General features: G+C 39.5%; 1 protein-coding gene across 2 annotated transcripts in view; it reads right to left on the reverse strand.

Moving 5' to 3' along the window:
* PITRM1 (pitrilysin metallopeptidase 1) overlaps positions 1-19,411 on the reverse strand; it is a 29,318-nt gene extending 9,907 nt beyond the window's left edge. For both annotated transcript variants that reach the window (XR_009965371.1, XM_062621540.1), the window contains exons 1-17: positions 19,262-19,411; positions 18,795-18,897; positions 17,853-17,959; positions 16,755-16,906; positions 16,217-16,331; positions 16,017-16,113; positions 15,512-15,672; positions 14,094-14,220; positions 13,301-13,389; positions 12,627-12,755; positions 10,716-10,829; positions 10,218-10,314; positions 5,310-5,444; positions 3,130-3,268; positions 1,904-2,020; positions 845-977; positions 32-152 (exon numbers count right to left, since the gene is read on the reverse strand). Coding sequence is in view for 1 of the 2 variants with exons in the window: in XM_062621540.1 (XP_062477524.1) it covers positions 32-152; positions 845-977; positions 1,904-2,020; positions 3,130-3,268; positions 5,310-5,444; positions 10,218-10,314; positions 10,716-10,829; positions 12,627-12,755; positions 13,301-13,389; positions 14,094-14,220; positions 15,512-15,672; positions 16,017-16,113; positions 16,217-16,331; positions 16,755-16,906; positions 17,853-17,959; positions 18,795-18,897; positions 19,262-19,308 (1,983 nt within the window). In the remaining variant the exon portion in view is untranslated. The remainder of the gene's footprint in view (positions 1-31; positions 153-844; positions 978-1,903; positions 2,021-3,129; positions 3,269-5,309; positions 5,445-10,217; positions 10,315-10,715; positions 10,830-12,626; positions 12,756-13,300; positions 13,390-14,093; positions 14,221-15,511; positions 15,673-16,016; positions 16,114-16,216; positions 16,332-16,754; positions 16,907-17,852; positions 17,960-18,794; positions 18,898-19,261) is intronic.
* Positions 19,412-23,619: the final 4,208 nt, after the last annotated feature.

A 23,619-nucleotide genomic window follows, 5' to 3' on the forward strand; every position in this document is an offset into this window, starting at 1 on the left:
TGCAACATCTTGACATTTATGATTAATTTACCTGTTCATACACATCCAGGTGTGAATCGTCTGGAATGATATGTGGGCTGACAGACATCCCACCTGTTTTTAGTTCTATTTTCTGGGCTTGTTCCCTGTAATCAAGGGCTCCACATCCCATCCTGTGAAAAACAAGAGAGATTTACTTCCATTTCCAGTGTATGACAAAACCTGAATCCATATGGTATTTGTGAAGACTGTTTAGGCCAATGCTAATTTAACAACTAAACAACTAGGGCATTATCAAGCAATCATAATAGTTTACAAGTTATAAAAGCTTCACGCCAAGCTCTTCAATTAAAGCATCAAAAGGGTGTATTAAAAAGTGTGCTTTATGTACAGGCTTGCTGCCAACATCTATATCGAAAATTAAAAACATCACATAAACTGTTATCACCAATAAAAAGAACAGATTCCTCCAGCTCAGGTCACCTGGTCTGCTCTATGCCACTCTTGCCTCTCTGATAGGGTTAGTGTTTCTGTGAGTACATGTTGAAATTAAGACTAAAAATCTATCCAAGTGAAAACCTTAATTTCTGCTAGGCTATTTTTCACTTCTATGGATTTTCCAATCTGTTCAGGGAATGCTTATGTTAATATGGAGGAACAAGGCAATGCAGAGACTGACGAAGAAGAGGAAAGGAGCTGGCAACTCTGCAGGGAAGAGGGAACACTACTGTTTCTGCAGGACACCAGCTTACCAGCACTTCCCTTGTATACCAAGGACAGATGTTGAAATTATTAAAACCTCTATTATTTCAGTAAGCTATAATACAGCCTGTTGCTTCAGCTTCTGAGAAAGTAAACCTCTCACTTTGTAATGACATTGCAGAAGAGCGGCACATATGGTTTGAGCTCCTCAGGAAGTGTGTTCAAGCTGGAAACAGCTCTGAAATAAACCACCCCATTGGTTGGCTGAGCACAGTACTGGACAGGGGTTTCATCAGCTGGGGATAAGAAAAAAAACAAAAGCAAAGATCAACCAATAGCTTCCTACTATAAAACACATAAAAGCAAAAAAATTTCTTACAAGATCTTCCCATTAAGAGTTATTTTCTGTTGGCACTTTCCCATTACACTGAAAGCTGCACTAACGGGGGTTGTTGTTTCTATCCATGGTAAGGTAATACATACCTGGACAATTTGAAGAGAGAAGTCTGTTGTCGGAGGCCACATTTTAGAGGTAACACTCAAATAAAGTGAATTTTTCTCCCTTATTTTTTGCCTTCATCATGTCAAAGGTTGAGGAAAGCAAGTTCCTACACTGTATGTTCTAAGTTATGGCATTAGAATATACACTCTATCATTTTCACAAAAGCAGGTCATTTTGGCATCAAAATTATACAGTACTTGACACCTGCTGGCAATTTTTGCAGGAAAATGCTAGAAATACGCTATAGAATAGTATTACCTGCAAGATACTGACAGAATTGTAAAAAAATTGAGATCCACAGGGTAGCCACCAGCAAAGCAGGGAGAAACTGGCACTGCAGTTATGAAGAATGACAATTTATTTTTTTCCTATAGCTCCTGTACATCGCATTCTGTAAGAAATGGGTAGGCAGGGAGAGCAGTAATGAAGGCTCCATGTGCAAGCTGCCAGCAGTGCTGCACCTTGAGTAAGTCTATGGTAAGATGGGAGATTGCTCAAGAGCGGTGGAGCATGCCACCTAGAGGTTCCTCTGCCCGTGGGTCAGGGCAGGAAGCAGGGAGCTTGCTGCCATCAGAAGCCAACTGCCAGACTAGAGGAAATGGACTATAACTACGCACAACAAACTGAGTACACACGCTCTGCAAAGTGAAAAAGGAGGAAAAGCTGGGCAACAACCCAACAGTGCTGCTCTTTTGAGGACAAAACAGTGGTTACACCAACCTACAAGCGTGGTTTCCAGCACGGTGAATGGGATTTTGGGTTCAACGTCGGACACTTTCAGAGCTGGGAGACAAGAGGTATCTTGAGGTTTGCTCTGAAGAGCAATTAATTCCAAACCTAGTAAGGTGACAGAATACCAATTTGTCATTTTCAGCTTTTAGTGAAAGTGCTGTCAAAACCTACTGCAGTAATGCAGATTAGAAAAAACCCACAAGAGTCTGGAGTTTAGAATTTTCTATCAATTCTTCCAAATATTTTACTGAAACAAATTCTGCAGATTACCACATCACAACAACAAACAGAACAGTCACTCTATCTTTCTAAATTCTCTTTCCAATGTGCCCTTCATATTCTGTTTGCAGTAACATGCAATTTAGACTTAGAAGAAGTAACATCTGTCACCCAGCTCTGCAAACACCAACCCAGACAACTCCAGAACTTGCAGGTAAGAAGCTCCTTCCTAAGCTGTTCCTCCCAGTTCTTACTGAAGTGCTCTGTCAGTACACTGATGCAGTTAAACTGTGTTTTACGTTTCAGCCTTTCAGTTTCCAGCTGGCTACGTCTAAGTACTCTTTAATTTACCTTCATAAGTAAGACTCATCTGATTTTCTGCTCCTCTATCCCCTGCCTGGTAGCAAAGATTCAGAACACTTCAGAAGATTAACGCCACTATTTTGGAGGATTTCTGTGATCAGATCACTGCTCTCACAAAACCAGATGACTACCCAAGGTATCCAAGTTTACGTTATTGCCTAGAGTAAGTTAAACACAACCCACCAATGGCTTTTTAAGTACAGAAAATAGGAAACAAAACTACAAAATAGGAATTTTATAGGAGCATAGGGCAGACCTTGTATGCTCAAAAATAAATAACAGTTTCAAGGTAAATGGTGGAAATTATCTCGTATTTAGTGCACATTAATATGAAAAAGAATAAGCAGATCAGTACTGTGAAAGAATTTCCTTTCTTCTACCCTAGTGGAGACATTGATCATTCTGGTTTTGCATATTGAAAAAAATGAAACATATCGATCATACACTGCAGTATAAATACTGACTGTAAAGCCCCACAACACATATACACAAACTTCCAAGAAAAAATACCACCCCTTTCAAAGCAAATGCTGGACTTGCCTGAGAACTGGAGATATTCTACAGAACAGCTAAAAGAACTGGCTGTGTTTTTAAGCAGTTATCCAAATGAAAATATGAAAAACCACATTAACCTTTTTCAAAGATTTGTGTTTTTTCTTCTTCAGAAAGAGCATTGACCTTTTTTTCCAGCTTTTCTGCTTCCATTTTTGCTTGTTTATCATGGTAGTTTTCCTCTGGACTCATTGTCAGAGTCAATCTATGTGGATTATCCTGCAGAAATGTATCACAAAACAAAGCATTATTAATTTTGAGGGCAACTGCCTCCTGTTTTGCCTCAGACTGTTGCTTCATCATCAGCAGATAAAAAGCAGTCTTGTGCATCATTTGGCTTGCATATTATCAAAAGTATCACAAACAGGCAACCTGAACTCTTCATTTCATGCAGAACAGCCTGCTGCAAGGGTTGGGAAGAGAGGCAGCTCACCACAAGAACGAGCATGAACAACCTCCTGTGAAGTTTTAGTATAGAGTCAGAATCCCTCAACAGTACTCATTAGTTTAATTAAATCAAAGTTAAACAACCGTACATAACACAACAGAGAAGCATGCCCCAAGTTTTATCTGGAGAATGTTCCAAGATGGGGAATCTGGTTAAATGCAGGAGGGTTGCATTAAACACCTCTTTAAACCTGCCCAAGCTTGAGTGCACAGAGATTCCATATGATGCAAAACGTGCATGCCTCATCCTGCTCAGAAATGCTTTACATCAGTCTTACTGCCAGAGAACTCTCTGCATTATGAAAGTGTCACAACTGCTGTTGAATTTCTCTTTGTTTATACCGGACTGTGGAATTTTAATAACAAAATTACTCAAGCAGCTTCCATTTATATAATACTGGGAGGCCAGTCAAATGACAGTGACTGCCCATTTTGAAGTAGGAGTCAAACAGCAACATCTGTCACTGACAGACACTGATATTACTTTGGGACAATGTAACCAGACTCTGTTCTATGAGTATCTCTCCTATGCTTATGTACAAAGACTATGGAAAACTGATTGACTATGGTGTTGAAGAGGGAAATTCAAAATTATCCAAGCATAATAAAATGGACAGGATGAACAGCATTCTCTCCCTCACTCTTAGCCTTCCTGCTTTATTTATGTCCAGGTACAATGTTCACAGAGTGTAATCTTCTGATGTAAGAACATCCAACTATTCTTGCTGCTTGCTACCCAGTCATATTTTTGCATTAGGTCCCTTGTCAGAATTGCACAGTAAAGGACATTCTCAAAAATACTGCACCTGTGTTTCTTCCCTACAAAATCCAAAACCTTAACAGCTCTCTACTACTTTCAGACACTAATAATGCCTCTATGAAAACAGATTTAAATCGATGCCATTGCCTCTTCTCTGAGTATAGGAGAACCAGCACCCACTCACTATTAAATCAGGTTGGCAGTCACTTCAGAACAGCTTCAACAATTTGAATGGGGAAAAAAGAAAAAGGAAAAAAGGCCAAAGACAAAAAAAAAACCAAAAAAAAACCAAAACCATCAAGAAAAAAACAACAAAAAAAAGGAAAAAAAAATCCACAAAAGGAAAGGCAAATAAAAAATAAATCAACAAAAAATACCAAAAAACACCCCACCCCTCAGGAAAACAAAACCAAAAATCACAACAACAACAAAACCCCAAAAAATAAAAACAAAATCACCACCAAAAAAACCCCACCACTTTTGCATTGTTATCATTGGATTTTTTCTTTCTGACATTAGTTAGTTCAGGTCTTCAGGACTATTCAATGTTATAATGCCTTCACCATTTCTATTTCTTCAAGAACGTACGGAGGGGAAAACAAGAAAACGAGCAGAAAGCAATCGGAACTGACAACACAGTTCAGACAGCAGTTCAGTGAACATGACAAGCACTAGAATGGTCTTACTTATTCAAGGGGAAAGAGATACATCTTGCTATGCCAATACTAAGAAACACATAACTAGGTCTGTAACTCTCTGTTCACATCTGAGCTTCTCATTAGGAAACACTCATGTAGCATCAGGCTCCACAGTTCAGTAAAACACTGGTGTGTTTTACCAATGTTCTAACATGTATGTTTTCAAATGTCCAACCATACAATTTTTTCCATTTCAACTATTTAAAGTTAAGATGTCTCACTAAAAGTGCTGCTGTTCATCTGCATCTCAAATATGCAATACGGTTATAAGAAATTACCCTTGAGTTTAATTTTTAAGTGTAAAACAGTGATTTAAAAATTAATACCAAAGACACTTATCTATAAGTTTGCCTACCTTAAAATATGTTTTAACTTTTTCCTGAAGAAATGTGGGATTTTCTTTAAGGCACTGCCTGAACCGAGAGACTTTATCTGCAATCTTCAGAAGCTCCACTGGATCCCCATCTTGATTCCAGCAGGAGGCTATATACTGAATAGGAAAGATTAATTAGGTAAGCAGGACAATCCATCTGCATTTCTATAACTGACAAAATCTGTATTCCAAAACCACCTTATCATTTATATTTGACTAGCAGACATATAATGAGTAGTTCTATGTATCTGGAGAGGCAAAAAAGGAAAAGCAGCTGAAATCATTGTTCAGATTAAAGGACTATACTCCATCATCATCTGTCCCCTATTCTATCTTCTAATTTTACCATACCAAACCACCTTCTTTTTTTTTCTTTTCCTTCTTTGTTATGCTTACATGTGTATATCTGTATTCTGGAAATCAATCATATTCTTTCCTCCTTCCCATTTAAAATGAATTCATTTTTCAGCCCAAGAAAGAAGGAGAAAAGAAACAGGTGGTCAAGACAAAGCAGTACATAAATTTTACAGTCTACCCAATTAATTGTATCAGATGAAATGATTTATAAAAAGGTAACTCAAAAATGTAATGTAGCTGGGACTTTGGAGAAAGAAGACACTAAATAACCAGAAATATCCCCAGGATACTTCTTTTGGAAGGATTTTTATTCTAGTTTTATTCTTTAGTTTGAGACTATTACGTTTGCTCAAGTTGCTATTGAAAGTTATTCAAACACATCACAGGGCAAGTTATCAAAACCTTCTCCATTTCTACCCCATATGAGTGCAGTAAAAATGAATGAAAGCAAAATAAAAAATTCCAAGACATATGAAAAAGAAAAGCCCTTAAAAGCATATAGAAAACAAACGCATTTGCACTGTCAAAACCACCTTACTGCTTTAGTTACAAGCTGGTATCACAAGCCTTCCAGACTTTTAAAGTAATATCTATTATTATCTATTCTGTGGAAATTCCCTAATGTGTTTTAAAGAACAGTTAAATTTTAGACTACACTCAAGTTAATCACTTTGAAATAAAAGCCACCTCATTTGAGGCTTCCATGGGGTCATTACAACAACCCAGTTCTGGTTCTCACTAAGTAACCTAAAAGCTGAACCATGTATCTAAGAGCATTGCCTGAATGTTTCTGACAGGCCATGACCACTTTCTTGGTGTCATGGTTTAACCCCAGCCAACAGCCCAGCCCCACACAGCTGCTCACTCCCTCCACTCACCACAGGATGCAGGGAAGAAGCAAAAGGGTAAAAGTGAGAAAACTTATGGGTTGAGATAAAGACAGTTTAATAGGTAAAGCAAAGTTACAAATACAAGCAAAGCAAAGAAAGGAATTCATTCACCACTTCCTGTGTTCAGGCAGGTGTTCAGGTATCTCCAGTAGAGCAGGGCTCCATCAAGTGTAACATTTACTTAGGAAGACAAACACCATCACCATGAACATCCCTCCCTTTCCTCCACCTTTACTGATGAGCATGATGTCAAATAGAATGCGATATCCCCTGAGTCAGTTGGGGTCAGCTGTCCTTGTTGTGTCCCCTCTCAACTCCTTGTGCACCCTCAGCCTCCTCACTGGTGGGGGCGAGAGGCAGAAAAGGCCTTGGCTCTGTGTAATTGCTGCTCAGCAGCAGTCATCCCTGTGTAATCAACAGTGTTTTTATCACAAATCCAAAACATACCCTCATACAAGCTATTATGAAGAGATTTAACTCTATCCCAGCCCAAACCAGTACCCCTGAGGACCTTGTTCCAGTCCTTCCCCATCCTGTGAAGAACTCTTTCCTAATATCCACTCTGTACTTCCCTGATGCAGCTTGAAGCCATTTCCTCCTGTCCTATTATTACTGGACACCAGAGAGAATACCCCAATACCTCCTGCTCCTCTTCCCATCATGAGGGAGTTATAGACAGTAATGAGGTCACTCCTCATTTTTTTTCTTTTCTAAGCTGAACAAACCTAGTATCCTCAGCAGCTCCATGTAAGTCATGCCCTCTAGTCATTTCAGCATCTTTGCTGCCCTCCTTTGGACGTGTTCTGATATTGTTACGTGCTTGTATTGTGGAGCCCAATATTGCACACAGTACTCAAGGTGACAACACGCCAATGCTGAGTGTGGGACAACCACTTATTTCTACCAGTTAACTATACTGTCATTAATACACCCCAGCATATGGCTGGTCCTTTTTGCCTTTATGTGACTCATACTGAACTTACCGTCAACAAAAACCCCAGATCCCTTTGATCATAGAATCATAGAGTAGTCTGGGTTGGAATGGAACCTTAAAGGTCACCTAGTCCAACCCCCCTACAATGAGCAGGGACACCTTCAACTAGATCAGGTTGTTCAGAGCCCCTTCCAACCTGATTTTGAATGTTTCCAGGCCCTTTCTGAAAGGCTGCACTCTACCCTAACCCCCTAGTCTATATGTACATCTAGGATTACACCGTCCCAGGTGCAGAATCCACATTTGTCCTTATTGAATTTCATACAGTTTGTGATTGCCCAGCATTCTGATCTATCAAGATCTCTCTGTAAGGCCTCTTTACTCTTGAAGGAATCAACAATGCCTCCTAATTTAGTATCATCAGCAAATGCCCTTAGTGTACACGCAACTCCTGTGTCCAGGTCATTGATAAAAACATTGAACAGAACTGACCTTAAAATTGAGCCCTGGAGAACACCCCTAGCGACTGGCTACTAGTCAGATATTATCCCATTTACTAAGATTCTCAGCCCCACCTTTCAGTCAACAGTTCACCTATGGTGTTGTGTCTAAAATCAATAAATCACACACAGAAAAGTCCTAATTTTAAAGCTTGCACAGCACTGGAATACAGCATGGAAGTTAAGAGAATTTTTACCACGACATTTAAAATCACACATGCTGTCATCTGTGATAGCCAATATGGCTTCATAAAAGGCAAACAGTGCCCCACTAATCTGGTAGCATCTCTACACCTACGCTGGGGCAATGACCAGTAATCAGTACAAGCTGGGCGATGAGTAGTTTGAAAGCAGCCCTGCAGAGAAGAGCTTGGGGATATTGGTAGATGAAAAATTGGATATGAGGCCGCCGTGTCTGCTTGCAGCCCAGAAAGCTAATCATATCCTGGGCTGCAACAAAAGAAGCGTGGTCTGCAAACTGAGAGAGGCGATTCTCCCTCTTTACTCCACTCTCACGAGACCCCACCTGAAATACTGCATCCAGCTCAGGGGCCCACAGCACAAGACAGCCACTGACCTGTTAGAACAGATCCAGAGGAGGGCCACAAAAATGATCAGAAGGCTGAAGAACCTCTCCTGTGATGACAGGCTGAGACAACTTGAATTGTTGAGCCTGAAGAAAAAGGCTCAGGGAAGACCTTATTGCAGCCTTTCAATATATGAAGGCAGCATTTAAGAAAGACAGAAACTTTTAACCATGGCCTGTACTCACAAGACAAGCTGCAACAGTTTTAAACTGAAAGAGGGTAGATTTGGATTAGATGTAAGGAAGAAATTCTTCATAATGAGGGCAGTGAGACACTGGAAAAGGTTGCACTGAGAAGTTCTGAATGCCCCATCACTGGAAACATTCAAGGCCAGGTTGGATGGCATCTAGTGGAAGATGGCCATGCCCATGGTAGGGAGGTTGGAACCAGATGATCTTCAAAGTTTCCTTCAAACCCAAACCATGCTGCAATTCCATGATTAGTTATAACTAGGTCCCTTTCACGCCCTTTTCAAGGTCAGCTTCTAAAACATGACCTCAAGGAAGCAAACTGAAGTATAACCGTCCTCTATGGGAATATTAACGCCAAATGCTGCATGACTGGTCTTTAAAAGCAACAACGGTTTAAGAGCTTTTTGTTGTAGAATTAAGTCCTAATAACTGAAACAACTTCAGGACTTAATGTTGAAAGGTAAAATATATGCATAAATATTTCATCAGTCACAGTAACTCGCACAATCTGAAAACATGCTAGGAAGTGCTGGCTATCAAAGTGAGGCATTTTACCAGATCCTACTATGAAACATGACAGGCAATTAAATATCCACAATCTGTTTCACTGTATGGCAATCTGATTTGAAACAGCTCTTGGTTGTGCTCCCCCATTTGTAAATCTCACATTAATCCAGGGCTCTGGCATACAAAGTTATGTAAAGAAGCAAAGGAATGAACTCCTGTTCATGCTGAGGATGATGAACACTTGAGAGACAGAAAGCAAATGAGCTTCTAAGCAACTGAAATTGCTGTAGAGCAGAAAAAAAACCCAGAGGACGCTGGAGAACAAGTGGCAGCAGGAAACCCCAATTTCCAAACTGACTGCAAATACTGCAGCTCATTCCCAAATTTACCAATGACTTGAAGACTTACAAAGACACCACATTCTGCTGTGGAATATGTTTCTGTAACAGCTTTGTCTCAAATTCTGGTAGAGCTTTGGTATAAAAATTTGATGCCAAGAACTGAATTAGTGTATTTTCACTTGTGAATCATGAAATTAAATTACAACAATACAACCCTAAATTCCATAGAAAAATACGGGCCTTCTATTTGATTTTTAAAAATACACAGACATCTAGCTAAAACACATAGTTACAAGAGCCAGTATGGCATGCCTCCTGCAGAGGTAATCAGTGCTTCTGCAATTAAAGCTACTATTCAGGCAAAGAAAACAAGCTCACTGCTTGCTTAAGTCATATAGTGTGGAATCCAGTGATAACTTAAAGGCTACTGAATAGAAGAAAGAAAGATATACCTGAGATGACAAAGAAAAAGCCCTTAAGTTAAAAGTTACAAAATGACCCCCTATTTTTTAAAGCCACAGACAGTAGATTTCTTATCCATTCCTAAAAAAAACACCTCACACAGGCACATGTACGGACTTACAGATGTCAGGGCAAGTCCAAAACTTGTAGACTGATGCTTCAGCTGGATTTCAATTTTGTGAAGTAGAGCTTCAATCCTATCTTCCTCAAATCCTTTCCTTTGGGAAGGGGTGATGACAGAAGGAAACCATATCCATTAACACTAATCACTTTAAGTGAAGTTATGAAAATGAATTATAACATCGATAAAGAAAGCATTACAACATAATGCCTTCCACACTGAATTAAAATTGATATGAAATAATCTTATCATGCTGTGTCATTTAGTGAAACTGCACTAATATCATTAAACTGAAGGTTATGCTGATGAATATGGTACAATAGAGGAAGTGGCAGATGCAAGTTTTGAGAGTATTGAACAGTGGTGCATTTATTTTACTATAACTAAATTTTTAAGGTATGCTATTATATATATGCCTGTATATCATTATTACTACCCAATTGTAAAAAAACTGTAGAAAAGAACTAATTCTATTCTCAAAACTTTAATATTACTCACGCAATAACATCATCAACTGTTCTGGCAATTATCTGCTTCACAGTATCAATGTCTCTCTCAGCAATACCCTGTAGACCCACACTGAAATAAGCTTCTCTTGTTGAGCCATTAAACCTAGAATAAAGCATATTCAACTCGGAGAGAAGTACTACAACTTAAACATTAAACCTGCTAACAAAGGCAAAAGAGGGGGAAAACACCCATTATTTTCACATACACACATGCAGCATTTTAAAAACTAGACAGAAAAAAAAATAATTACCAAAGAGGTAAGAAATGGAACTTAAAAGCATTTTTTTTGTTCAGTTTCAGTAGTAGCAGCCACTGTTAAGACTACATACAGCATATGATATTAGAGAAACAAAAAACAGTTATGGAAGAAAAGCTGGTCTTTTCTGTTCATCTTGCCATCCATATAAAAAAGATTTCATCTTGTCATTCAGATAAAAAAAGTCTCTGGTTTCAAGGTGAAAATTTTGGCTGCCTGTGATGCCAAACATACATTATACTTAAGCAGCTGAGTGGAATGGTACTTTTAAAGCAGTGCTTGTAAAGTAAGTGGTAAAGGCGAATGAAGTGTTCCATGTTAGTTGCAATTATTTTTCAGTAGTACTTAAACCCACAGAAGTAAATATAATTTTGTCCAAGCTGTCAGGCGTGGTTAATCCTAAAAGCTCATCTTTACAGAGACGAATGGACACTTGCACAAATACAGAACACCTAGCAGTTTGAACCAAAGCCAGAAAACAAAAAAGCATTGTCCTGGTTTTGGCTGGGACAGCTAATTTTATCTAAACTCTAAACACCCACTATTCCATGTCTTAAAACCACAGAAAGAATTCAACGGCAGACTCAGGTGTTGGATTCTTGAACACTGATCTCTGGACTCAAACGTATTCTACACTGATCCCTCAGCAGTCACTAAGGCAAATTAAAGCCAACTCACTACACAGTCCAACCCCATATTACTGTAGCCAACCTGGAAGAGGCTCAGCTGACAAAATATACAACTCAATCACTGTTTCATTGTCTAAGGATAGATTTCTACTGCCATGCTCTGTAAAGTTAAGATGCCTGCATGGCACTGTCATGCATGACACAGGACTTGCAAGAAGCCCATGACTTCACACAGAGACAGTTCAAGCCAGGCAGAGTATGACATTAAAATCATAGATGAATATATTAAGGTTTCCCAACCAAACATTTAAAGACAGTCAGTGGAGACAAAGGCATTATTTTTGTCATCATGAAGCAAAAAATCAGATGACTCACACCCTGAAAGCACTGCTTGCTTTATGCTGATGATAAAGGCAAACTACAATGAGCAGCTGAGTGTGTAGTTAGGTGAAGACAATCCACCCCCCCTTAGTCTGCAGCACCAAGTTTGCTTAGAAGACTGGCTGCAAAAGCTACAGCTTGAATAAGTAAGTGCTGGCAGAAATACCCTTTTGTACCAAGGCGATGGCAACTTAATGGCACCAAATTGCACAAAAGCACATTTGTGCCAAACCTACTACTAAATCACAGAATTAAAGCAAAAAAGCAAAGACAGCACAGTACACAGAAGAGCTAGCAAACTCTTCTAAGTAGTATTAAATGGCCAAGATGAAAATCCCAAGCAAATTAGGGCACTGAATGTATGCCATGTTCTTATCTACACATTTTCTTGTTCATAAGCTTTAAACAGCACAAATTAGTTTAAACTAACATAGCTTCTATCAAATTATTTTGACAAGCCGAAAATTACACTTGAGAATGCTTTATAGATCAGCAATAAAAACTCTTAGGATGTTTTAATATTTAAATATTATTCTAGCATAAATTGACTTATGAGAGATGACTTCTCACAACATAGTACCAGTTTTTTACTTTCCTAATACTGCTTATAGAAATATAAATGGTGACACTTACCCAACATCAGGAGAAAAATCTGTACCAACACCAGACTCAATTAAGGCTTTGTAAAAAGGAGAATTTGGCCCATCAACCAACAGGGAAGACAACAGGCTTAGTGTGAATGTTTCAAAAGTGTCTGTAATACTGAAGAAAAATTAATAGTTCTTAAAAAGCATCAAGCTATGAGTATGTGACACTCAGCATCACTGAGTTAATTTCAAAAGAGTTATTTCTACAAAACAATGCAGAAGATGCAAGGCAGAAGTAACTGTCAGTTATAAACACTGCACCAAACCTTGGGGAAGTAAGAAAGTTCTGCATCTTTCACTTGTAACTAGAATTAAAGCAAGTTGAATTAGGCTGCAAGGGTAAAGTTAGCAGTAGGTCATACGGAAAAGCTTGCACATGGCAGGAAATTGAAAGACAGGAAGCGATTGTTCCCAATAGCCTAATCCACTGAACAATTCTGTAATTTTCAGCTGACTTTCTTTATATCCATCTGCCAAAGAAAAAGACAGGAAAACTTCTGCTTAGCAATTGAACTTTCATTTACTAAAGCAGGATGTGTCTGGCTTTCCCATGGCATTATTTACCTTATGAAGAGGGACTGGAGAACATGAAACATGGTGCATCTTGCCTAAAGTTCTAAAATGAGCCTTTGATTCAGAATTTCATTTTGATACACTTACTCTGTCAACAAGTAGCTCACACTGACAGTTGTTTGTTTGGAAGGATCTGCAGCAAATGAATCTAAGCCACATGTTACACTGTGTTCTCTCTGTAAAATATAATAAATACATTTGATGCAGACTGAACTCAGAGCAGAAGTTACAAATAAAAAATGACTGGTCGCATACAGATACTCATGACTAAGTTAAATATTCATGATTAAATACACTAATAGAATATCCTAAAAAATACGACTGGCATCTCAGTTTTTACAGATTGAGAACAGATGAGAGGCTCAAGAAAATTTGGCCATAATTAACACTCTGAGCTGGGTTTCAAAGAAATGCTTAGACTTCTGGACAAGCCAGGGAGGAAAGGGGCAGGGGGGAGGTGCAGAGAAGGAAAAGAATGGAAAAAAGTACTTTTTACACCAATGTTTGAGAGCTTAGGTACCATTAGAAGGCATATTTTCTGACACTAAGTACTAATATTTCTATCAGTATCAGTAGCACTAAATGTTTTCCATTAATAAAAGCTTCAGAGCTTCAGAAGGACTTGAAAACTGTAAATAAGAAAAATAAACAACTGCACACAATCATTATATTACTGAAACTCAAAAGTAAGTGCAGTTTTTCCCTGTTGTAATCAAACCTAAAAATGCCTCAGCTCATTTGCACACAAACACACTTCTAAACAAAAAAGTAACACCAGGAGCCTGGGATAAAATATTAACCTGTTATATCTATGTTCTGCAATTTCAAGATTGGATGCGTACCACTTCTTTTTCTTTATTTCTTTTTTATTTTTACTTACCGGCTTTTCCCACAGTTTCTGTTTCGGGATGTCAGTATTTGACTCAATTCTGTCAAATTTTATCAGCGTTTCCTCGTGTATTTGTTTCAAATGTTGCTCCAGTGGAAAATTACCGTAAGTGAAAAATCTGCATTTCAGATTAAAAACTGACATTAAGTAACAGATTTTACATGAAATTTACAGTAACAGCTTTTTTCATATTCTCCTACATTAAAGACCCACCAGTTTGCACAGATCTCCCAGTAAATTACACATTTTCCAGCTTCTGTTTTATGCTCTGGAGCCACAAAAAACTAGAATTTGTTTAGTTGCAGCAATATATAATCTCCCAAGACAAAAATAATAATTGAAGCCAGAATCCCAGTTTTGGGGTTTTTTTCTGAAGTTTTAGAAGACAAAATTACTGTGGTCCTCACACATCATGTATAAAATACTGTGATCCGCATCTTGACGGATCTATAAAACATGCCTGGGCTCTGTGGGTCAGTCTACTGTGCACATTCCCATGCCTGCAAGAAATACTGATGATTTCCACTGGATTAAACATGAGTATGAGGTCTGGTTTAGTGTGAGGTGTCCCCGCACATGCCAGGGCGGTTGGAACTAGATGATCTTAAGGTCCTTTCCAACCCTAACTATTCTATGTCCCAGGTGACTCTTACTCCCCCATTAAAATCTAAACACAGGTACAGCAGAATACTTGGGATGAGTAAAAGAAAGGGTGGCAATCCATCATCATGACACAAGTTGATGTTCCATAAGTGAATTCATCAGACTAAGACTGACAACCACTTTGGCAGAGAAGAAACAATAGTACTATAGATTTTCCTGCATATCACTTTCAATTTGACTTTTAGCTTAAATACCTTATTAGTACCAACAGAATTAGTATCTGAGTCAAATGAATATCCACTATTTAGAACCTGGTACAGTAATATGTGATTCAGAAGCAAATGAGAAGCCATTCATTTGGATCTCCTTTTAATAACTTAATCTGTGTTGACTTCAAGGAGTGCAGGAGCCCCTAGACTCATCTGTACTAAGTGTATCATAACTCCCTAACATTACTGACAAATATTTTTTAGTATGCTCACTCCATTTCCCCCACAACCCATGAGTTCAAGGTAAAACAGCTGCATACAAAAATCTCCCAAACAGATCCTCATAATCAAGCAGGAAAATGCACTCTAGAAAGTCAGCCCTCTCTGTTACATGCCTCCAATCCACCCTTCATTGCTCTTCTTAGAGCAATTCGTTGCTTTAGTGCTGTCCTAATTACTGTAGGCCAAAGGTTACTTAAGTTGCTGGCCAAATGAATAGACTGCTGGTTTTGTATTGCTGGTTTTCCCCTCACAAACATACTCACAGAGTGCTAACACACTACATAACCTAGAATATTAGTCACAAATTTCAGATACCTGGAATTGCTTGGATGATAATGTGTTGCATGGAACTGTTTAAGCTGCTCCCACGTAAGATCGGGAATACATAATGGATCTCCACCAGATATTACACCGTATGTGTGATCAGGTAGGATTTTATTCTGCAGGTGCTGCGCAAATATCCTCTCATTATCTGTCTTAAGATGAAAACACATTTTAGTAAAAGTCCTCAAAACATTTTAAAAATAAAAGGTGCTCAATAATAAGACCTCAGAGCTCTAACTTGGACAAGAACTCCTCGAATGAGCATTTTGTTATGTAGTCCATAAACAAGGTGCTCTTTTCTATGTAAACAAACTTCTGACAGGCTAACATTAAGAATGACAATGTAACAGACTGTTAACTTTACAGAGGACTTAAATTCCATAAAGAAGGAATGGAAATCTCTGGTGATTGATATTGATAACCTGCCATTGATAACCTGCAGCTTAAACCACTTCACCATGTACAAGATCTCAAACCAAACATTCACAAAACTTACAAATGCCCCTTTCATTTCATTAAAAACAACTCCTTTGAAGACTAGAGGTGTCTGAGGATCAGTTGGGTTCTCATGCTCTAATCTCCACCCTTCTTGCCTGAAAAAAAAAAAACAAACAGGAAGCATTGGGAGTTCAAAAATTTTATTTTCTTGTTTTTAAATATAAAGCTTGCATATACTTCAAGTTGACCACATCTTACCAAAAATCTAGTTGCCGCAAACATGGAAAGAAAGCTGCATCCAAGTACACTGACAGGAGATTCTGAAAATCCTTGGGATTTTGTGTTGAAAATGGATAGAGGGTGTAATCACTAGCTGTATATAAATAAATGTAAAAAGATCAGAATTTTAGAAAGTCTAAGATGCATTTTGCCCTCATTTATTTTTTATTTCTCATCCATATAAATAACTGCAAGAGAAAAAACTTACTAAATGAAACATTTTTGCTGAGAAATACACAGAAGTTTAACACTGCAATTATTTTGCCATGAAAGCTTTGCTTTCACCATGTATAATTAAATGCATTGTTGTATACTATACAGATCCAGCTCTACTGGGGCTTTGTAAAGTGCCAAGTTAACAGAACTATTTCGTTGTCTTGCATTGTTAGTTTTTTAGTATCTCACAACATTCACAATAATAATGGCTCTTCAAAGAGAAATTTAAGAGAGCCAACAGATAGCTCTACTGCAATAAAACCTCTTGCACTTTAAGTGGCGTTATTTACTCTTGGCTCACCTGTGAATGCATTCATAAAAGTGGACAGTGACCTGTTTAACATTTTAAAGAACGGATCTCTGCAAGGATACTTCTGAGAACCACATAACACAGTGTGCTCAAGAATATGAGGGACCCCAGTGCTGTCCATTGGAGTGGTTCTGAACTGTATACTGCAAGACAGAGAGCACAGAAGGGAATGTAGTTATTTGTGATGAGAAATCAACCCACTTCCTACCTGCAGCTGTGATTTATAGGAACGTTATAACCTTCTAGTAGCTAACATGACACAAAGGAGGATGCAGAGTTCTTAAGATTCTTGAGTACTCAGTCACCACTTCCAGGGGGTGTACAACCTATGCAAGTCTTTTTGTGGAGGTAATACACAAGTTTTCAGCACATAACTAAACACATTTCTTTTACCCAAAGGGCTCAAAAAAAAAAACTTCATGGAAGGTTATGGAAAAAAAAAACTGGTCTACATCTTGTAACTATTAGGCAGTTTATCAGAAAGTCCAGTTTTCAGCTCACCAATGCAGAAGAAATTATAAGAAATCTGAAGTAGTTCAGTGTAGAGCTGTAAAGACAGCTGGAGACATGCCCTGCAAAAGAGGCTGAATATACTGGGCTCATTTAACCTGGAGAAGGAAAGACAACAGGGGACTCCATAGCTGCCTTCCAATACCTACAAAGTGATGATGAAGTCAGGTTCTTTGCACAGATATGCCTGATGGAAGGACAAGAGACAACGTTCATAAACTGAAGCAAGGGAGGTTCCAACTCGATCATACAGACAAAAAAATCTGACCATATCAACAGTCAAACATTAGGAATGGGCTGACCAGAGAGTTTGCATTATCTCAGTTTAAGTTTTCAAGGCCCACCTGGATAAATGTCTGAGGAACCACACCTGAATTAAGTGTTGACCCTGTTTTGAGCAGCAGACTAAACAACAGATCTCATGACACCCGTTCAATGTGAAAAACTCTAAACAAGTCCCACAAAGGAAGAACTATCCTCTGTTATTACAGAAAAATCCAATTATGAAGCTGGATTCCAATTTAGAAACTATAAGGTGCTAATGAGATGAAATGTGCTAAACATGTATTAATGTTTTACCTGAACAGATTATTGGAGTCATCCCGGGCCACATGTAAATACCTGGCTCCTGTTTTGTCATGACTAAGCTTCACTGCAGTGAGAAACAGCTCAGGAACAGCCGTCACCTGCATTGGAAGAAAACATCTGCATTACAGTGTGACTGCAACTAGGTCAAATAAATCATGCATGATAAAGCAATGATCAGTTTCATCCTGTATACAGTACTGCCATGTACAGTGTTACATAAATTCTTTGTTTCTGTGATATGTGGGAGAAAAAAAATATGTATGTAAATGAAAAAATATACAATTTTAAGAACCGACGAAAATAAGACTACAACCACAGAACAGCCTCTTCTACTATAGATATGTAGACCTGAACAATTCCATCAAAAATACACAGAAAAGGCATATATTCAAATGCCAGTGGTTAGGGCAACCAAAGAAGTATCAATGAACCCAGTTCTACCACTAGCTCTGGCACTAGCAACCACTTTTTGCAAATTACCTCTACTCTGCATCTGCTTTTTACTTTCAGAAAGCAATCTGACATTATTCCCACTGCAGGTTCTTAACAAAGGTATTAAAAGCATCTTAGAAGATAAAATACTAGTTGAATATATTTCATAAGGCAGCACACAGTGAAATTGTCACCTGTCAGGACTTTTGGAAGACCACACCAAATGCTCAGCATCTGTGGCAGACATGCAAACTCCTGGGGCATGTTATTTTCTTTAGCATAGAGCTAGATCCGTACAGGAACATGTCTTAATGTTATCTAAAGGATGTAGTTGCAGAGAGACAACTACAAGTAATGACTATACTTTTTTAACTGACCACCCAAAGCATCTAAGCCAACAATTAGTGGGAAGCTCCTAGCCTCATTTAGGCGCTTTCCAGGCAAGGCAACATTTACCTATACACAAACACAGAGGACGCACAAGCGGAAGTCGATGCTCACCTGCTTTACAGTGAACCCATGGATTTGCTCGCCCACCCGGTACTGCAGCGCTCGTTCATTAGCGGAAATGCTCCTCCATCTCCACGACTTCCGATCCGAAGACCTGAAGGCACACTTCCCTTTCAGACAAACACGCTCCCACCACCGGTGCTACATCACCGAACGAGACACCGGCCCTCACCGCGGCGCCGGGGTCAGAGGCGGGGGCAGCTGGGAACAGGCTGCCTCCCGGCCCGGAGTCCCACCAGCCCGCAGCGAGGAGCCGCCCTGAGGAGCGGGGCCGCCCAGCTCCCGCACGGCCCCTCTGCTCCCTGCCAGGGACACAGCACGTCGGCCCCCGTCCTTGGGCTGAGGGCGAAGGAGCCCGCGGCGGCAACGAGGGGACCGCCAGGGCCGCGGCAGCACCAGGCCCAGGAAGGGCTCGCGGAGCCTCCACCCGCTCTCCCCATCTCCCTCCTCGTCCTTACCGGCCGCGGCTCAGCAGCACCCCAGCCGCCCGGTAGCGGCTCCACATGGCTCGGTGCCTCACCGGGACAGGACGGGCCGCACAGCCGTACCAGCGCAGGCGCCGCGGCCCCCGCCCGCATTGGCGGCGGAGAGAGGCTCCACCCGCCCGGCCGCGGTCCGCCCCGTGCTGCGGAAGCCGTCTTGGGGGAAGGGCAGCGGTAGGGTCACTGCGAGGAGGCCGCAGTGGGGGCACCCTGCTGTGAGCCGATGGTGTGTTGCGGTGCCCATCCCCAGCGTGACAATTCGGATACATGTGTCAAGGGCTGTATCTCTGCTTGCCCGTTTCTTGCTAATGCATCTTAGTATGTTTATGCAAAGATTTTGCGAGGAAAATAAGTAAACAGGAGTAAGTGGGAAGATAAACCAGGCTTTAATCCTGCAATTCTGTCTGTGTGCGCAGAGCCTTTATCAGCTGCACAAGGCCAGGGAGGTGCAGGGACAGCATGGGTTAGATAAGCTAGCAGAGACACAGATGTACTTCTCCCAGTCATTGTCATGACAAGGACCTCGGCGAAGATTCGCAGGATGTCCGTGTACCCACCAGGAAAGTGCGGGTACATGCCTAGGCTTTTATTCCTTCCATTTTACAAACCCATACGATTTTTAGGTAGTAACTTGGTAACTGATCTTACATGGCACATCCATGAGGTTTCCCAGCATCTGCGAAGTGCAGCCACCAAACTACCAGTCTCTCATTCCTGAACATGAAAGCCTGGTTATCTGTTTAGATTTAAGAGGCTTGATGCCAAAAGAAGAGGCTACATGGGATTTTAAACAAAACCAGGTTGAGCAGCAGGTGCTCATCACATCCCATGCAGCTTATCTCCAGTTCTATGGCTATGATGCTAACTGAAAAAAACAGGAATTAAAAGTATCCCAGAAATTTTTGTCTCTATAGTCTGACCTCTTCCCTCTCTTCACTGTTTGGCATGCAGCTGTTTGCCTCCCACTGCTGCTGTCATCTGTCACGTAATGGATTTTATCGTTGCTGCCCTCTGCCCTCCCCGCCCTGCCTGCCAGGCACACTGCCCTAAAGCACATCCTCCTCCATCGCTCCAGTAGCTGCGTGGCTCTGGTCTCTCTAGCACCATTCATGTCCTCTTTTTTTCTCATTTGTGCTTTCCGTGTAATTTTCCTATTTCATTAATTTTTAAATTAAATAAAAAAGCCGATAACATGCTGTTGTTAAAGTCTGGATGTTGTGCATTAACCTATAGAATCTGTCATCTATCTTAATTACATACCTTTCTCATTCTTTTTAAGGGTAGTGAAAAGATCCAGGAGGTCTCTTGTGAAGCTGTGTAGTGGCAAATGCAATTTGCTCCTTATTTTCATTATACTTGATTTTCTGCCTGCCTTCTACCATTTCATCTTTTGTAGGATTTGTCCTTTTTTTCTGCATTTGTTTTAGATTAAATCCAAGTTACACCACTTTGATAGGAGCTGCTTCCAGTATGTTTCTTTTTAGTATAGGTTTAGGTATTTTTCCAGAAAGTGTATGTTTCTAACACCATGAAGAACCAGTCCTGATGGAAATGTCTACATATTTTCAAGCTAAAAACAGTGACATAAACAAAATAATGGACAATGTTCTCAAAAGAATAAACATATGAAAAGAATCACATCTCACATAGAAACATGGGTTTACACTGTACAATTAAATTTTTAAATATTTCTAAATATTTCATATACTTACAGTTTATTATTAGTCACAACAGAGTTGGCGTGCAACAATTTTTATGTTAAAAGGCTGTACTCTTTTTTCTGTTGACTGTTCAGTTCCTTAGCTTTACTAACATTTTCTTAATTTGACCATAATCTTCCATCTCTTTTTACAGATTTCTTGTCATCAATATTTAGTTTGCTTCATGGTTTATAACATTCATCTTAATGGAACATCAGGCTGGCATTCTGCTGCAGACATTTATTTATTTTTAGTTGGTGTTTATATTGGAAGGATGATTTACTAGCTGTTTTCATATTGCTGACATAGCATTTGTCAGGCAGCCTTTCACAAACTTAACCAATCTGAGCAGACAGGGGTTCAAAATACATCAAACATAATTCTGAAACTTAAATATAAGTCTTTTATGCTGCCCCTCAGACAACTTTATTTTCTTTTTTCTTTCTCTTGCTATTGTCTTTGATGTATTTTGTACATTAGAGCTTTTCTTCTAGGAAACGGAACAGACGCTGGTCTGTTATATTATTTTTTCTTTGTTTTCTTGCTGTATAGGGTTACTGCTGTAACACCATATTCTTCGTGAATGTACAGGCCCACACGTGTGCATATATATAGATATGATTTTATAAACATGTCTTTTGCATCTTAAGGAAAATATAATTCAGAAAAAACTCACTGCTGTGTAAAAGCATAACAAGCATAAAGTCATGTAGGTCAACTTGTCTTGATGAATCACATAAAACTGTTTGGATTACCATGACCAGATTTTGCTTGCAGTTGTTATATAGTGACAAATTCTGCATAACTGCAATTACTTCAAAGAGCTTTCCCACTGGTGCAAATGAGATGACAGTATAATGCTCAGTGTTTGACTAGGGATATATCTTTACTTAGTGTTACTTTCCTTTAAAAGATTTTGTTTTCACTTACAAATTTATCTAAATTAAATATTTGAGCTAAGGAGTCCCATTCCTGCACAAGCTGTTTCCTTAAAAAAAAATAAGCTAACAATCTTCAGGGATGAAAATGATATTTTGTGTTTAACTAAGAAGCTTCAATCTTTGTCGTCTGCCACAAAGGCTGGTCCCTCCCACTCGTCAAGTGCATCTTATCTTCATGGAAAAGGCCCAATTTTTTCCAAGGTAAAATCTCTGAAGCATGCTTAGTAGATGTTACAGCTTGAAAACTGTGTTTTCTGTGGTGTCCCCTACCATGCATGATCTCGAAATTTTTCCCTGCATGGAGCATAGGCTGTGCCTGCACCTTTCTGATAGGGTTTTTCCAGAGCTAAAGTTAAAAAAAATTATTTCCTCTGTGACTGTTTTACCCTGCCAGGGGAGAGACCAGTGATTTTCTGCACAGCCCTGTTCTACATGTTGTCAGAAGCAACATAAAACTCCTTATGAAAATCAGCAAATGATAAAAGAAAAATGCTGTGCTCAAGGTCTACTGAAAGATAGAAATTTAAAGGGGGTACAGTTGGTATATCAGAAATCGTGCTGCCAGTGGACAAAATAAGGCCTGTCAACCAATTTTTCGAAGGCCATGAGTAAAGACTCTAAAGGGAGTTCATGACAGTGGTGGGGCTGCCAGCAAGTTGAGAGGAATGAACTTCCACATCCCAGATGACAACCCTTCTCTTCCCCTGAGTCCCTGCAACCACTATTTCCTTTTGCTTGTGTAACAGTTTTGTTTCCAAAATTATTCCTGTTCATTTGTATTTTAAATGTATTCTTATCAATAACAAAACATTAGCAAGCCAAAGGTTTGCACCAAGGGTGTCAGCCAACATTCAGGGAGGCACTGGAATGGATATTTTACAAAGCCACATGGAGAGAAACATTTCCTAGGTTTCAGCACATATCCCAATTTACTCTGACCATGTTTTCTTCCAGACAAGATTGTGAGTAACAGGCAGAGACAGAAGGCTGTACTGCTGCTGTTTTTCTGCTTCCTTCCTACTTTCGCAAGTGTCTGTTAACAATGACAGCTGAAAGAGTATGAATCTCAGGAGTAACAAAACCAGTGAATTAACAAAGTGGCAGCATTTTATTCCATAGAGTATGGCTTAAAAGTTTATAACTCACTTTCTTTTAAGATGATTCTGTTTGGAAGGATCTACCTTTGCTGCTTGCTTATAATACCCAGAAATTCTCAGCTGCAGCCTTACATATTCTTATCAGTCTTTTAATTCATCCTTTTACAAACAATTTGGGAATATCTCCACTTAAACCATTAGTGGTGTTACCTGCTTAGTGATGTTACTTGCATCAGAGTCCATTTTTTTTTCCAACAGAAGAAAAACAAAAGCCTCAGTGCTGAGAAATTCCACTATTGTTGGCTCAGACCCATTAATAAACTACAGCCCACAACACCAAGAAGATAAACAAGCTCTTGATACTGCAGAGTGATCCACATTTTGTGAATTTTCTTCTAGCCTTAGTTGAGTTATATTTCATTTCTTTACTTCTTTGTTGCACCAAAGTGAGACAAGCCGGAATAGAGATTAATGCTGTGCAGATGTGATCTCTCACATAGCTCTTAACAAGATACCTCAGTCTTGCTCCTGTCACCCTGTTGACAGAGAGCCTTTATTAAGTCCTTAACAGTGCAGACACACGTATAGCATAGATA

Source organism: Pezoporus occidentalis, unplaced genomic scaffold (genome assembly GCF_034315485.1).
Source record: "Pezoporus occidentalis ecotype Australia unplaced genomic scaffold, CSIRO_AGI_Poc_V1 ctg23, whole genome shotgun sequence".
In the NCBI taxonomy this organism is placed as follows: Eukaryota; Metazoa; Chordata; class Aves; order Psittaciformes; family Psittacidae; genus Pezoporus; species Pezoporus occidentalis.